The sequence below is a fragment of the Rattus rattus genome, chromosome 2, assembly GCF_011064425.1.
Source record: "Rattus rattus isolate New Zealand chromosome 2, Rrattus_CSIRO_v1, whole genome shotgun sequence".
In the NCBI taxonomy this organism is placed as follows: Eukaryota; Metazoa; Chordata; class Mammalia; order Rodentia; family Muridae; genus Rattus; species Rattus rattus.
Genome location: NC_046155.1, coordinates 81,463,133 through 81,477,663, shown reverse-complemented (window position 1 = coordinate 81,477,663; position 14,531 = coordinate 81,463,133). Strand labels below are relative to the sequence as shown.

The 14,531-nt window shown below is 41.2% G+C and overlaps 1 protein-coding gene across 1 annotated transcript in view; it reads left to right on the top strand.

Moving 5' to 3' along the window:
* The window catches only part of LOC116893131 (ATP-binding cassette sub-family A member 3-like), a 90,820-nt gene that overhangs the window by 7,092 nt on the left and 69,197 nt on the right, over positions 1 to 14,531 (top strand). The window contains exons 5-9 of the mRNA XM_032895062.1: positions 2,834 to 3,093; positions 10,375 to 10,491; positions 10,810 to 10,927; positions 11,240 to 11,413; positions 14,001 to 14,182. Coding sequence (XP_032750953.1) covers positions 2,834 to 3,093; positions 10,375 to 10,491; positions 10,810 to 10,927; positions 11,240 to 11,413; positions 14,001 to 14,182 — 851 coding nt within the window. The remainder of the gene's footprint in view (positions 1 to 2,833; positions 3,094 to 10,374; positions 10,492 to 10,809; positions 10,928 to 11,239; positions 11,414 to 14,000; positions 14,183 to 14,531) is intronic.

Sequence of the window (14,531 nt, the reverse complement as noted above, 5' to 3'; positions counted from 1 at the left end):
ATCACCCATGGAAAAGCTGGCACGGACACATCTGTAACTTCAGTGTTAGAGATGTGGTCAGGCATGTAGCCGAGGCTTGCTGCAGCCATCACAGCCAGAGTCAGGAGCTCCAGATTGACTGAGAGACCCTGTCTCAAATAAGCGAGTCAGAGAAGGGCAGGAGTAGATCCCTAGTGAAGTCAGTCTTTGACTTCTGCAAAACTCATGCGTGGGTGAATGCACACACATAGACACATCCTGCAAATAATATATCAGCTTGACAAGTTGATGTAGCTCTTAAGATTATAGCAAACTGAAAAATAGTGATCTATATATATAGCATTAAGACTACAGAAAATATATGTAGATATCTACAAAGATCTGAGTGGTTGTCATTTTAGAGTTGAAGGTTGTGTAGTGTTTTGTTTTGTCAAAGATACTTAAAATATCTTTCTAACAAAGTTTAAAATGAGTCTAGTCTCTTTTAAGATTAACACACTACATCCTAAAGATATTCTTTGGGAAGAACATAATAGAAAATGCCATGATATTGGTGGAATAAAAGTAGTTTAACAAAACTAGGTACGGTCTTATAAAATAGGCCATTTATCATATCATCACCACCGCCATCATCACCATCACTATCACTGGCTTTTTTGGATAGTGGCTGACTATGTAGCCCAGGCTGGCCTTAAGCTCATTGTGTAGCCTATGCTGTCCTCAAATTTGGGATGATCTTCCTGCCTGATGCTTCCAAGTGTTAGGATTACAAGTTAAGTGACACCATCCCCAGATTGAAAAAGTATATTTGGGAAGAGTTCCTTCCTTCCTTCCTTCCTTCCTTCCTTCCTTCCTTCCTTCCTTCCTTCCTTCCTCCCTCCCTCCCTCCCTCCCTCCCTCCCTCCCTCCCTCTCTCTCTCTCTCTCTCTCTCTCTCTCTCTCTCTTTCTCACTCTCTCTCTCTCTTCCTTTCTTTTCTTTCTTTGCTCTCCCTCTCCCTCCCCCCTCTGTCTCCTACTTTCTTTCTTCCTTTCTTTTTCTCTCCGCCTGTTCCATGTGATCACCCCAGCCTGGGTGCTGTTTACCTGGATTGTCTAAACTGCATGGCCACAGCCTTCCTTCCTCCTTTCTGTTTCTCCCAACTGCACAGCAGCATGGCAGAGAAGCAGAAAGGGTCTGTCTATATGCTGAAGAGGCATGCGTGTGGTCAGAGGCAAAGGAGCAGTGAGGAGCCAGGCTTCCTCATTTTATAATGAGACTCCCAGGAATTTCTGTGAAATCATATTAACCTGTTCTGAAGTCAGTTATCTCCCAGTAGGCTCCCACTTCTTCAGGATTCCAACACCTCCACATTGTCACAACGGGCCTCAGTTTGAAGCCCAGGAAGCAGCAGACTATATCCAAACAGCAGCTGCCAGAGAGAGAGGTGCGGGGGAAGACAGACAGAGAGACAGACAGAGACAGAGACAGAGACAGAGACAGAGACAGAGACAGAGTCAGAGACAGACAGAGTCTGAGAAAGGCAGTAGACGAGAGGACTGAAGCAAACATTGCTACACGAGGTTTTGTTTTCCTTTTTGATTGGCCTAGAACTTGCTGTGTAGACCATGCTGACCTTGAACTAACAGAGATGTCTCTGCTTCCCGAGTGTTGGGATTAAAGGTATGCACCACCATGTCCAGTCTTGCTCCATAAATTTTAAAGGTGAAGTTCAAATATGATGTCTACCTTCAGTGATTTTTTTTTTAAAAAGTACATACTACAGTGCACTATGTAACTATGGACATACTATTGTCTGTATGTTATGTCTCCACATGTAGTCTATGATCGGCTCTTTTTGGTTATAATCTTTATAGTAAGCATATGTAAAGGCTCCAGCTTTAGTCTTTTTTCTGTACATTGTTTGGGTTACTTACCATGCCTGTTGAGGTTCTGTATAGATTTTTATTGAGTCTGTAGGTCTCTCTGTGCATGGCTGTTAAGCAGTATTCATTCTCCTAACCCAACAGGAGCCATCTTTTCACTTACTTGTGTTGCCTTTATCTTCCCAATATTTTTTGAGTTTGGTGTATGTATGTTTTTCATCTCCTTAGATGTTATTTTGTTGGCTTTATTCTTTTTGATGTTATCGTGTATGGGATTTACTTCTTGCTTAGAGCTTCCTATGTCATATCTCAGTGTTTAGAAATAGTCAGTTCTATGGTGGTATAGCAAAATATCATAATGCTTATAATTAAAAAAGACTAGAAATTTCAGTCTCCTAATTTTGGAAGCTAGGAAGTCCAAGCTCCCAGCACCACAGACTAGATCTTTGGTAATGCCTCACTGTGTGCTTCCCAAGTGGTAGCTTTTTGCTCCATCCTTTGAGCGTGGGTAGACTGGTTGGTTCATCACATTTTCGTGGGAGAAGGTGCAAAAAAAGGACTAGGCCACTCCTGTTTATCCTTTTTAAGAGCATTCCATTCATGAGGAGGAGTAATTATGGCTCAATCACTTCTGACAAGCCTTACCTCTGTAAAATATACCAAGTAGTAGGCTTCAGCATAGCACTTTTGGAAGGTCACAGATGTAGAGCAAGAGGTTTGCTTACAATTTTAAAATTATTCACTTTGACTGATAAAGATAATTCAAGGTTATTTTTCATGAGATATCTTAACTTTGAGAAGACAGCAATTATATCTCACGGTGTTCATTAAATGTATCTCAATTCATAAGAGGTATTTGTGAAATTGTTAGAAGTCTTGAATTATCTGAATTGCTACAGTCATCTCCCTGGCTGTGTTACTATCCTGAACTTGATAGTCTCTGGTTTTGTTTTGTTTTTTGTTTGTTTGTTTGTTTGTTTTTCCATGTAGGATACATCAGAGAAGGATTTCTTCTCGTGCAGCATTCCGTAGACAAGGCCATCATGATGCATCACAGTGGCAGAGCAGCTGAAGCCATGTTTGCTAACACCACAATTTATGCGAGGAGATTCCCATACCCAGCCTTCATTCATGACAGCTTCTTGTGGACTTTCATTGTTATGTTTCCTTGGACAATTTTATTTACATTTACTCAAATGGCACTTGACATAATTGGGACGATTATGTTGGAAAAGGAAAAGCGATTAAAGGTAATTTCATTTTATTCATAATATTCTGCAGCAGGATAGATAGATGTGTGTAGAGGGTTGGGTAGTTTCTGCATACCTGTCACTGCTCAACAGACATCCTGTGGGAGCTGCATGCAAACATGGGCTGCCTGGAGTGTGCACAGAGCCAACAATCAATTTTCTGAGGTTTTGATGTTTTTTAAGAAATAAATTCTTGATTTAACTAAATGACTATGAGAACACCGTGGAAAGGAGTCAGATATTAATGCCTCAAAGATGTCTATGGGATTAAATGAGCAACAAGGAGAGAATCAGACAAGGTCTTAAATTATGTAACCTAAAATATGTCTTAATTGCTATGTCCTATGATCTTCCTGGGGATGACTTTCAGTGTGAAGTCAATCAAGACTTCATTATCAACAATAGTGGCTACAACCAGGAAGCTGCGAGAGCGCTCACCTGCCCATCAATTTGTTTAATGCTTACTTACTAATTACCTCCTTTGTCCCAAGGACTCTGATGGACTTCATGTTTAAAGTCTGGCTTTATTGGCAGTTAACTCTGTGATCATTCTCTGTTTCCCTAAATGTAAATTGAAGACTGCAGCAGCTACTTTTGGGGTTTATTGGGGCAGTTAATGAGATATTATTTTAGTCTCTAGAACCATCTATAATCATCCCACAACTGGTAATTTAAAAAAAAGAGAGAAGACAACTCTCTACTTACATGTTGTTCAGATTTTCGTTAGGATGTAAGTTAACATGTAATATGTTAATTACCCAAGTGGGTGTTTACTGGCCAGACATTGGATATAGATGATTAGTATCCAGAATATGCAAAGAACTTGAAATTCAACAGCAAGAAAACAGCCTGATTTAAAGAAATAGAGCAGGGAACTAATCAGAGTTCCCAAAAGATGAAAACCAGATGGCTGAAAAACACTTTTAAAAAAATGTTCCATGTCCTGAGCGATTAGAGAAATTCAATTAAAACTACTTTGGGAGTTTATCTTACTCAAGTCAGAATGGCTAAGATAAAACAACAACAAAACAAAACGAACAAAAAACTAATGAGAACAAATGCTGCCATAGTTGTGGGGAAAGGAGTACACATATTCCTTACCAGTGGCAGTGAAGACTGGCACAGCTACTATGGAAACCAGTATGGTGGTTCCTCGAAGAGTTGGACCTACCACAAGCTCTCACTGTACTGTTAGTCTTGGGCATAAACCCAAAGGACTCGATATCCAACTAGAGATACATGCTCGTCCATGTTCATAGCTGCCTTATTCCCCATAGCTAGGGGGAAAAAGGGAGAAAGTTATTCTTGAAGTATAGAGATGGCTTTGTTTGTTCTGAACAGCAGTGAATGGTAGACACTACCAGAGGAAGGGGTTTGGCACAGGCTAATCCTGTGCCCAGCAAAATCCATTCTTAGGTTTCAGGATATATAGAAATGACCTGTGGGGTGGATAGATCCAAAGGTTGTTATCTGTTGACAAAGCTTGGTCATTTAGGCAAGACAAAAAAGACAAGAAGGTAATTTTAAGGTAATTCTGACAAGCCAGAGATAAGGAAGGAAAGACTGAGTTGAGTTGTCTTAGTGTGTGGGGACAGAGATTGATCCATGGACCTACATTTAGGAAGTAGACATGAGTGGAAATGGATATGTACTTGACTGAATTTGAGTTTTTGAACTTTACATACACTTCTCTCAAGGATTTCACCCCACATCATAATGTTGCTAAGGCATTTGGAGATCTTGTCGAATGATGTCCAGGTCGAGTAAGTCCACTGAGTCCCAAAGGGACAGTGACACTGGAGTTTAGTAAAGATAGATGTCAACAGGGAACACAATCATTCTTTTCCTCCCTGGCTAAGGATGTGAAATTATGATGCTCCAAATCACCCATGCTTGAAACCTCAGTTTTATCCATGTGGCACAATGCATAATGTATATCCCCACCGTTTCCTGCTGTTGTAGTGTTTGGTGAAGTCTCTCTGTGCTTCATCTCTAAAATGGAGACTGCAATATTCTACCATGAAAGTGATTAGAGACACTCCAGGTTAGTGCCCAAGGGAAACTGAGCAAGAGTCTTGGTTATGTCTCTATTTCCTTTGTCCCTTACACATGGGGATTAATGTAACCCTGTTTCTTCCCATCCCCTCATGGTTCCCCTTCCTTCTCCATTTGTGGTAATACCATCTTCCAGTTGTTCAAGCTTTGGTAATATTTCACCATCTGGCTATGCCAGCACTCTCTATTTGGTTTGGCCAACAATGACTGTCTCTCCCCAATGTTTCCATATTAGTCCCTTACACCCTCAGTGAAAATGGATCACTTTGAACCATTCTTTGTTTTTTCTCATTGTAAGACATTTTCTTCCCTAACTAGTGAATAATCTTTTTCAAATCTATTTTTGACTACCAGTTGAAACATCCAGTTTATTCTTCATGTCACAGAAACTTAGACTGGACACTTTAAGCTAGTATTCATTTTGTTTTGTTTAATTAAAAATATCTTTATTACTAGACATGGTGATTCGCATCTTTAATCTCAGCACCTGAGATGCAGAGGCAGGTGGATCACTGTGAGTTCGAGGTCATCTTGGTCTACCCAATGTATTCTAGGCCAGTGAGATCCTGCCTTAAAACAAAAATTAAAAAAGTATTAATTATTTGAGAATTTCATACATCATACTTCAGTAATGTTTAATTTCTCCCCCATCTCTTTCCAAATCCACACCCCCTTTATACCCAAACTGACTTTATGCCTTCATTAAAACAATATTAAACAAAACAAAAAACCCCAACTCCAGTTTGTGCTCTCATCCTTTTCAAATCATTACTCTGCCTCTGTTCCTAAAGGCTATTGGTATTTCACTGTGTAAAAGCCCACATTAGTGTTGGCTCACCTTTGAATTTAAGCAGAATTATACAATAGCGATTCCTTCGCATCTGATAGGCATTCATTTTTTTTTTCTTTTTCTTTTTTTTTTTTTTCGGAGCTGGGGAGGCATTCATTTTTCAAGGAGCTGTAATTGGCACAACTTGTTTCCACAGATAAAATGTGGCAACAGTGATGAACTCTTGTGACTTACAATTATGGTATAGTGAGTAATAACTAGGTTATACCGGATAATCATTATGTTATACTGAATAATAATTATGTTATCCTGGATAAAGGTGCCTTGAAACTTCCTCCTTCGCTTTGTTTGATGTTGCTGCTGTCAGCATGCCTGTCTGGCACATTGTGCTTTATTCATTATACTTTACCAGACTTGTAATAAAGCGTAATGTCTTCATCTACTGGTTTCTAGTCTGTATGTCTTCTCACAATGGGTTCTTTTTCTCCTTTGCCATACAAAGTCTCTGCACCTTAACAAATGATTCACACCTGTCATCTTGTCTTTACCCTGCCTTGGATCAGGCATGACACTCTTGGTCTCAGTCAACGTTGTTCTGTTTGAGGCTATGATGGGAAAAGAACCACTTCTTAGTTCCTCCTGGTGTGGGTAGAATTCAGTTCCTTAAGGTCCCAGGACAGAATTTTTTAGTTTCTTTTTTGCTGTTGGCCAGAGGAACTGATAATCTCAAAGTGCATCAGCTGCCTTTATATGGGGGGGAGGCATTGTAATTACAGGCGCATGCATTCATCGCCTTTGACACACCCCATAGACTGAAAGTTGTTCAACCTGCTTATACCAAAGAGCAGTAACAAGAAAAGACCAGAAGGGACAAGTGACAAAGCCACCTTGGGGACTATTTATGATACATGGAAAATTTTAATTGAAGTCCAGACATTGTCATGTTTTACTTTAGTGGATACTTGATAACCTTACATAATTGCGTTTAAGTTTTATTTTGAGGCACACGTAGGTATCCTGGAAACAGTTTATCTTTTGAGATCTCTTCCTACTCTTTTTTTTTCAGTACAAAGGATGGAACCCAGGGTTTTTCATATGCCAGGGGGGCAATACTCTTCCATTGAACTATACTCCCCCCAATTTTGTTCCTTTTTTTTTTTTTTTAGACAGAGTCTCAAGTATAGCTCAGGTTAGCCATGAATATTCTATAGAGCTTGTTATGGCCTCAAATTCATGATCCTCCTGATTCTGCTTCATAAATTCTGGTATTATGGGCATACGCCATAACACCCAGCTATTACTTTAGAGTTTTTGTTAGATGAGGTGACAGAAGGGTTTATTCTAAAGTTTTTTTGTTCTCAGTTTGGGGCAATTTTGCTCCAGTGGTCGCTTGGCAATGTTTGGAGAGAATTTCTACAACTAAGCCAGATGTTACTTCCGTTGGCTTGGTAGAGGCCAGGGGTACTGCTGAATGCCCTAGCATGCCCACCGCAGTGTCCTGTGGTGCAGACCTGAACTGTCAGCCATATCAAAGTTAGGAAGCCTTGGTATGCATAAAGACATAGGACAATGTTCTACACAGAAAATTTTCTCAGTAGTATTTAGGTTGAGAATCCAGGTCTAGGCCCACTAAACTGGAAACACTGCTCATATAAAATCCTTGTGGGTAACCTGCTTTTGACAGTGATTATGGTTTAATCTGGCTGTTGGCAACTCGAACATCTTCTTTGCCTGTGTTGCTGTGTTCTGGTCCTGGGATACATCCTCAGGAGCTCTAAGGTGGAGATGCTGGGAGCACCATCTAAAGGTGCCCGGAGCACTTACCCTGTTAACCTCTGCTCTCTCTGAAATTTGGCCCTGGGAACTCTGACTGCTTTGCCCTCTCTGGGCTTGCTCAGTCTTTTCACCTCAAGGCAGCTGCTGGACTCTGCTTCAGTTCACACTGCAACCAGCCAGGCAATTACCAGCACTTAGCTAAGCATTAGTAGACCCTCCCAGTTCACATTGATTTTTCTCCTTCTTGTCCTTACCCAGAACTGGAGTGCTTTTCATGGCTTGGTTAATTAGCCAGCTGCATGCTTTTCTTTGTGAGTGTGGACCAAATCTAGAGCCTTGACCATGTGTAGTGGTTGGTACAGTTATTCCCAGACCCTAACACTGGTCAAAAGGGAAAGTTGTAAATGTAAATTAAACTCATCCTAAAGACACCTCTCTGTGAAGCATTCTGTACCTAATGCTACATGCCGGTTGATATCATCCCCTTGACAGGATCCAAATTACCTAGTCACAGACCTCTGAGCAATCCAGGGCTATTTTAATTTGGTCAACTGAGGTTAGAAGACATACCTACTGTGGACAGAGCGACTCCATAGGCTGGGGTCTTGGACTGCATAAAAAGGGGAATCTGTCTGAGCACTCATCACACAGAGATATTCTGTAAAGCATTTTCCTGTAATACTGTCTGTGTACACTGCTAGCAGAGCCCAGTGACTCTCTACTGTTGCAGGGTGTGACCCATCTCCCTGTCCCTGTCCCTGTCCCTCTCTACCTCCCTCCCCCCCTCTCGCTCTCCCCCCTCTCTCTTTCAGTATTGCTTTTATCAAGTAAACTGTGAAATTGAATTGCCTTAAGTAGTTTTTCCTTTATCACTAGCCACTGGGAAAGAGAGGTATCGAAGACACAAAGGTGTAGCTTGAATAGACAGGAACAGGGTGTCCTTCAGTATGGTTTGTGATACTGTCACATCTCAGTCTGGCATTCTAATTTCAATCTCATTTTATTTCGTGTGTATTTTATTTAGCCTGCATGTATGTGTGTGTATGTACCATGTGTGTGCCTCTTTCCTGCAAAGGCCAGAAGAGGGTTTTGGATCCCTGGAACTGAAGTTACAGATGGTTGTGAGCATCCTCGGGGTACTGGGAACTGAATCTGTGTCCTCTGCAGAAGGATGGGCTAGTTGATCTCTTTTTGTTTCCAACTCGACACAAGCTAGAGTCATTTGGGAGAGGGGCTTTCAACTGAGAAAAATGCCTCCATCAGAGTAGCCTGTATGTAAGTCTGTAAGGCATTTTCTTGATGGATGATTGATGGAGGAGGGCCTAGCCTATCATGGGTGGTGCCACCCTCGGGCAGGTGGTCCTGATTGTATACGAAATCAGACTGATCAGGCCATGGGGAACAAGCCAGTAAGCAGTGCTCCTCCATAGCCTCTGCATCAGCCCCGCCACTTCCTTCTCTGACTTGCGAGCTGAAATAAACCTTTTTCTTTCCCAAGTTGCTTTCAGTCATGCTGTTTTATTACAGCTCTAGAGACCCTAACTAAGGCAAGTTGCTAACGATCTTCACAAGGCAGCCATTTCTCCAGCCCCCTGGATTTCTAGTTTGTAGATCCAGAAGAGATTAGTGTAGGTAAACTCTAGGATGAAGGGAAGGCAGCTTGAGATAGCATTGGAATGCATGAATGTGGTTATGAATGTGGTTATGAATGTGGTTATGAATGTGGTTATGAATGTGGTTATGAATGTGGTCATGAATGTGGTCATGACTGTGGTCGTGACTGTGGTTATGAATGTGGTCGTGACTGTGGTCATGAATGTGGTCATGACTGTGGTCATGAATGTGGTCATGAATGTGGTCATCGCTGTGGTCATGACTGTGGTCATGACTGTGGTCATGAATGTGGTCATGACTGTGGTCATGACTGTGGTCATGACTGTGGTCATGAATGTGGTCATGAATGTGGTCATGACTGTGGTCATGAATGTGGTCATGACTGTGGTCATGAATGTGGTCATGACTGTGGTCATGACTGTGGTCATGAATGTGGTCATGACTGTGGTCATGACTGTGGTTATGAATGTGGTTTTGAAGGTGGCAAATCAACTCAAGCACCGTAGTTTGTCTACCCCTGCTCGAATCTGTGGTGGAGTTGAAATGTGTTTACCTTTTGCGTTTATTGCTTCCTGGAAGCAGGGCATAATGAAAAGACGATTAATCTTAGTTTTGTTTATCTGTTTGTTTTGTAAGACAGCATCTCTGTCTTGTCCTGGCTGTCCTCAAACTCACTCTGCAGACCAGGCTGGCTATGAACTCAGAGATGTATCTGCCTCTGCCTCCCCAGTGCTAGGATCAGGATGTTCCACCATGGCCCAGCTTAATCTTAATGTTTTACTTTTTTAGTTTTTAAAAAATGTTTCTTGTAGCAGAACCAGAATGTACTGAGTCTTAGGAGAAAAAACATCTGTACCCAGAATTCTGCGTTGAAGTCACAGCCCTGACTGGGTGCAAGGCTGAATTCAGTTAGGCCCTTAAAGGGGGAGGTGAGATTTCTTTGTCGGTAAACCGGGGTGGCCATAGGTAAGCCACACAGAGTAAGATGTATGAAGGCGTTTGGAGTGTGGTTTGCATGACGTTGGCTTGTGTTGATTCTTCCTCAGGAATACCAGCTCATGGTGGGACTCAGTAATGCTATGCTCTGGGTTTCCTATTTCATCACCTTCTTATTGATGTATTTCATCATCATCTGTTTGCTGTGTGGGATTTTATTTCTCAAGGCAAGTATCCACCTGCACCTCAGCATCTCACAGCCTTAAGGAGGACAAAGAAGTTGACGTATTGGAAGAGTGGGTTAGTTTGCCCGAGACTGAATGTGTTTTTCCACTGACTTCACTGTGGGAGTTCAAAAGGGCAATCTATCAGGAGAGGGGGAAGGGACGCAGATGAATGGCTCTTTGTAGACACTGACTTCAGTGTCTCCAAGTGGCTTGACTCATTTCACCAGGGAGGTGTTCTGTATCTTCCCTCACTTCTGTGCCTTTCCCCTCCTCATCACTTCACCTGTGATTAAACCAGATCCCCAATTATTCCATCAGATTACGCATGAGAGAGTCTTTCAACACAGTGACCCGCTCTTCATTGCCTTCTACTTCCTGTGTTTTGCCATCTCCTCCATGTTGCTCGGCTTCATGATTAGCACATTCTTTAACAGAGGTGAGTTGACGGTGCCTTCCGTTCTGATGAGTTGACTGGGAGAAACTCTCATTTTGGAAGCGATCTCAGAGTTTCAGATAGCACTAGATACATTTCAGGAAATGTCTCCTTGTACTACTCAGTTATGTAAGAGTCTTGATGGGGCACCTTCTGTGCTCTAGGCACAGTGCAAGATGCCAGTGATGTAGTGGTGGGCAAAAGAGTCCCCTCCCTTTAGAGAGTTTTATTCTTTCCTTTGTAGTAAAAGGAAGGCTCTTTCCCCAGCTGCTGAGACTTCTGTGAACTGACCCTCTTTTCCTTGTCCATTTCCAGCTTCTCTGGCCACTTCTATTGCAGGATTCCTTCATTTTCTCACCTTCTTTCCATATTTGATCGTATTTAGTCTGTATGATCGGATAAGCCTCAGTGGGAAGCTGGCTCTCTGTCTCATTACCAACACCGCACTAGCATTTGGGACTGACTTGATATGCAAGCTGGAAATGAAGGGTGAGTCTTCCCTTGGTGACAGAGCCTGCATTAATTTGCATCCCAGAAGGAAAGGACAGGACTAAAAGGTAGTTTGAGTGTTCCTGCCTATTGACTTTATCATATAAAAAAAATTGTGTGTGTATGTGTATCTTATATGTGTACATACTCTATACACATATATACATGTACACATTAAGGAAAACATGTTATGTGCATTTCTCTATGTTATGTGCACCTTATGTCTGTTCTGGGGAATAATGGACAGCAGATGCCTTTCACACTGAAAGATGTCAATATTTCATTACTGACTAATCATAGCTTTTTCTAAGATGAGTTTATCCAGTTGAGAAAAATTTGAGTAGGATTATGGTATACAGAAGAATTTGCTTAAGTGTTTAGTTTTACTTAGAATGCCGGTAAGTGGCATTGTGCTTTCATTCTTTGTTTGTTGGCACTGTTCTTCATTTATGATTGATTTTGTGTTCTAATCTATCACTGGAGAAATTTCTGTGGTTCTTTTTTTGTGATCTCCTTTTTTCATTTTGGTAAATTAGCCTATTACTGACCTGTTGTAGTAAACATTCTTTGGGAGTTTCTACCCTAACATAGATCATTTAGTTCCCAAGTATAAGGCTTTATATTTATAATAAGCTTTAAAGCATTGGAACCGGGCAGATGTTGGCCCTCTGTGCTATTTTGTCTGCCTCCCTGTGCCAATAACCTTGAGGTATCACTTGCTATGTTTTGCTTGGGCTGATTCTACTCCAACTGGCTGGCCCTCATGGTCGTGTGCTCATGATCCTCCTACCCCATGACATCTTTTTCCTCCTTCCTCCTCTCTCCTCATGGTCTGCCTTTGTATACATACCTCTGCATGGGATTGCTGTTAGTTTTTGCATAATTCCATCATACATTCCTTCCCACCTTCTAGTGTTTCCTATAAGAGTCTACTCTGGCTCAAGTCAGTTTATCTCTGTGTGTTACTTAGTGCTTCTATCTTGTAGGTTTTAAAATCCTTTCTTTGTTCTAGATTATAAAAAATATTTAACCATAAAATGTTTCAGAGTGGTTACTCTGGGGTAATTTACTTTTTTTGCACTGTTTTCTATTCCCTATGTGTTCAACATTTGGGTGCTTTGGTGTATTACTTCATTGACTAGGTCTCCTGCACCCTCAATCTGTGGTTCCTCACCCTTGGGAATGCTCACCAGACAGACATTTGATCATCTAATGATGTCTTAATAATCTTGTGTTTTGTCTTCATTGTTTTTTTTTTTCAGGAATGTGGTATTCGTTCTTTCTTCTAACTGTTCTCTGTTGTTGCGGCTTTTATACTTGATTTACTGAGCTTATTATTTTAAAGATTTCTCTTTGACTTTTTCCCAAAATCTGAGTCTTTACTAAATTTCTCATTTGTATCCTGAATTAATCCTCCTTAATTTATTTAGGTTTTTTATCTGATTAATTAGACTCTTTAAAAATTATTCTGTTGAATTCTTTATCTGGGATGTCGCACACTTCGATCTCTTTGGAACCTGTTGGTAGTTATGGACTTTAAGGGGTGTACTGTCTTTTGTTTTAGTTTTGCTTGTGTTCATCAGTGCAGCTGATTTTACTTGTTTAGACACAGTAGTAACTTCCAATTCCCTACATGCTAACCTGGAGAACAAAAGTTGCACCTTACTACTTCTTACTGATGAATATATTTTATTTATATTGTTGGTCGTAGTCATGAGAATTTGCCTTAGAGAACTGAGTTATTGCTGCCTCACACCTGGGTTATTTGCTTTAATGAATCTATGATTTTGTGCTAGTTTAATGCCACTGTAATTTTTAGTTGGGCTTAGCTAAAAGTCTTCTTCCATTATTTTCTTACTTCCTTTTCCTCCTGGAAAATTTAAATGTAAGAGTGTCATCAAATAACAAATAGACAGCACATGTCTCCAGAATGCTTGTACCATTTCCTCCTTATTTAATCTTAACAACCTGGGTATGGCGGGGGTCTCTACAAACACAACAATGTCAAAATGCTAGAGGCAAGAAGGAAGTCCAGTTTGACAAGATTGATTGGCCAGAGTTGGTTCAAACTTTGAAAGTCTGGCCCTGGGTAGTTTGTTTTAGGCATATTTAAGCACAGCAAATTTGGGGAGGGGAATCCTGGTGATAACTCAATTCTGTGTTCACAACAAAGCTTAAGATATGATGATATCAAAGCTCTTATAAAATACAAGTGACATCTTCTATATTCCAGGATAGGTTCTATAGATTAAGTGAGAAAGCAGGCTCAAGAGAAATAGTGCTCGTTATACGGCTCTGGGGAGGATAGTGCTATAGATTGACTAAGGTGAACAGGCTCAAGATAAAGTTCAGTGTGGCCTGACTATAGAAATAGCACAGAGGGTTCCATGCTATTAACTATATCCATTCCAACCTTATGGGTAGAAAACAAGTTGTACTTCTTTTCCTTTGAGGAGATGACACTCCATGTTTAACATTCCTGGTCTTCCTTGAGTGTATCTGTAGGCACAAGGACCTACATGCCTTCTACCTGTTTACATCAGCCATTGTTGGACATCTGAAGTAACTGTCTCCCATTTTGTTTCAGGGCATGGTGCTCAGTGGTACAACTTTGCTACAAAAGTAAACGCTGATGATGACTTAACCTTGGCCCACATAATAGGAATGTTTTTATTTAGTGCTTTTCTGTACGGCCTTGTGGCCTGGTATGTAGACGCTGTCTTTCCAGGGAAGTATGGTGTGCCCAAGCCCTGGAACTTTTTCCTGCAGGTGAGCACCTGCATGCCTGACATTTAGAACCCTGACCCCAAATCCTTTGGTATCTAGTTTGCAAAGGGTAAGCAGGATTACAGCCTTTCTGTGGGGACTGTGGTATCAGACTTCCTATTCATAACAAATACCTGAGAAGAGCAACTCTCATGAAGCTTCATGGATGCTTCAGTCCACATTCCCATAGCCACATCACTTTGAGCTGAGGCAAGGCAGAACATGTTTGTCAGAAGACGTGGCAGAACAAAACTGCTCATCTCATAGAAATCAGGAAGGAGAGCCAGGACGTCTGTGCTGATGGGATCCTGCCCTCTTCACCTTTAGTCCATCAATGCCTGGGTTAACGAAT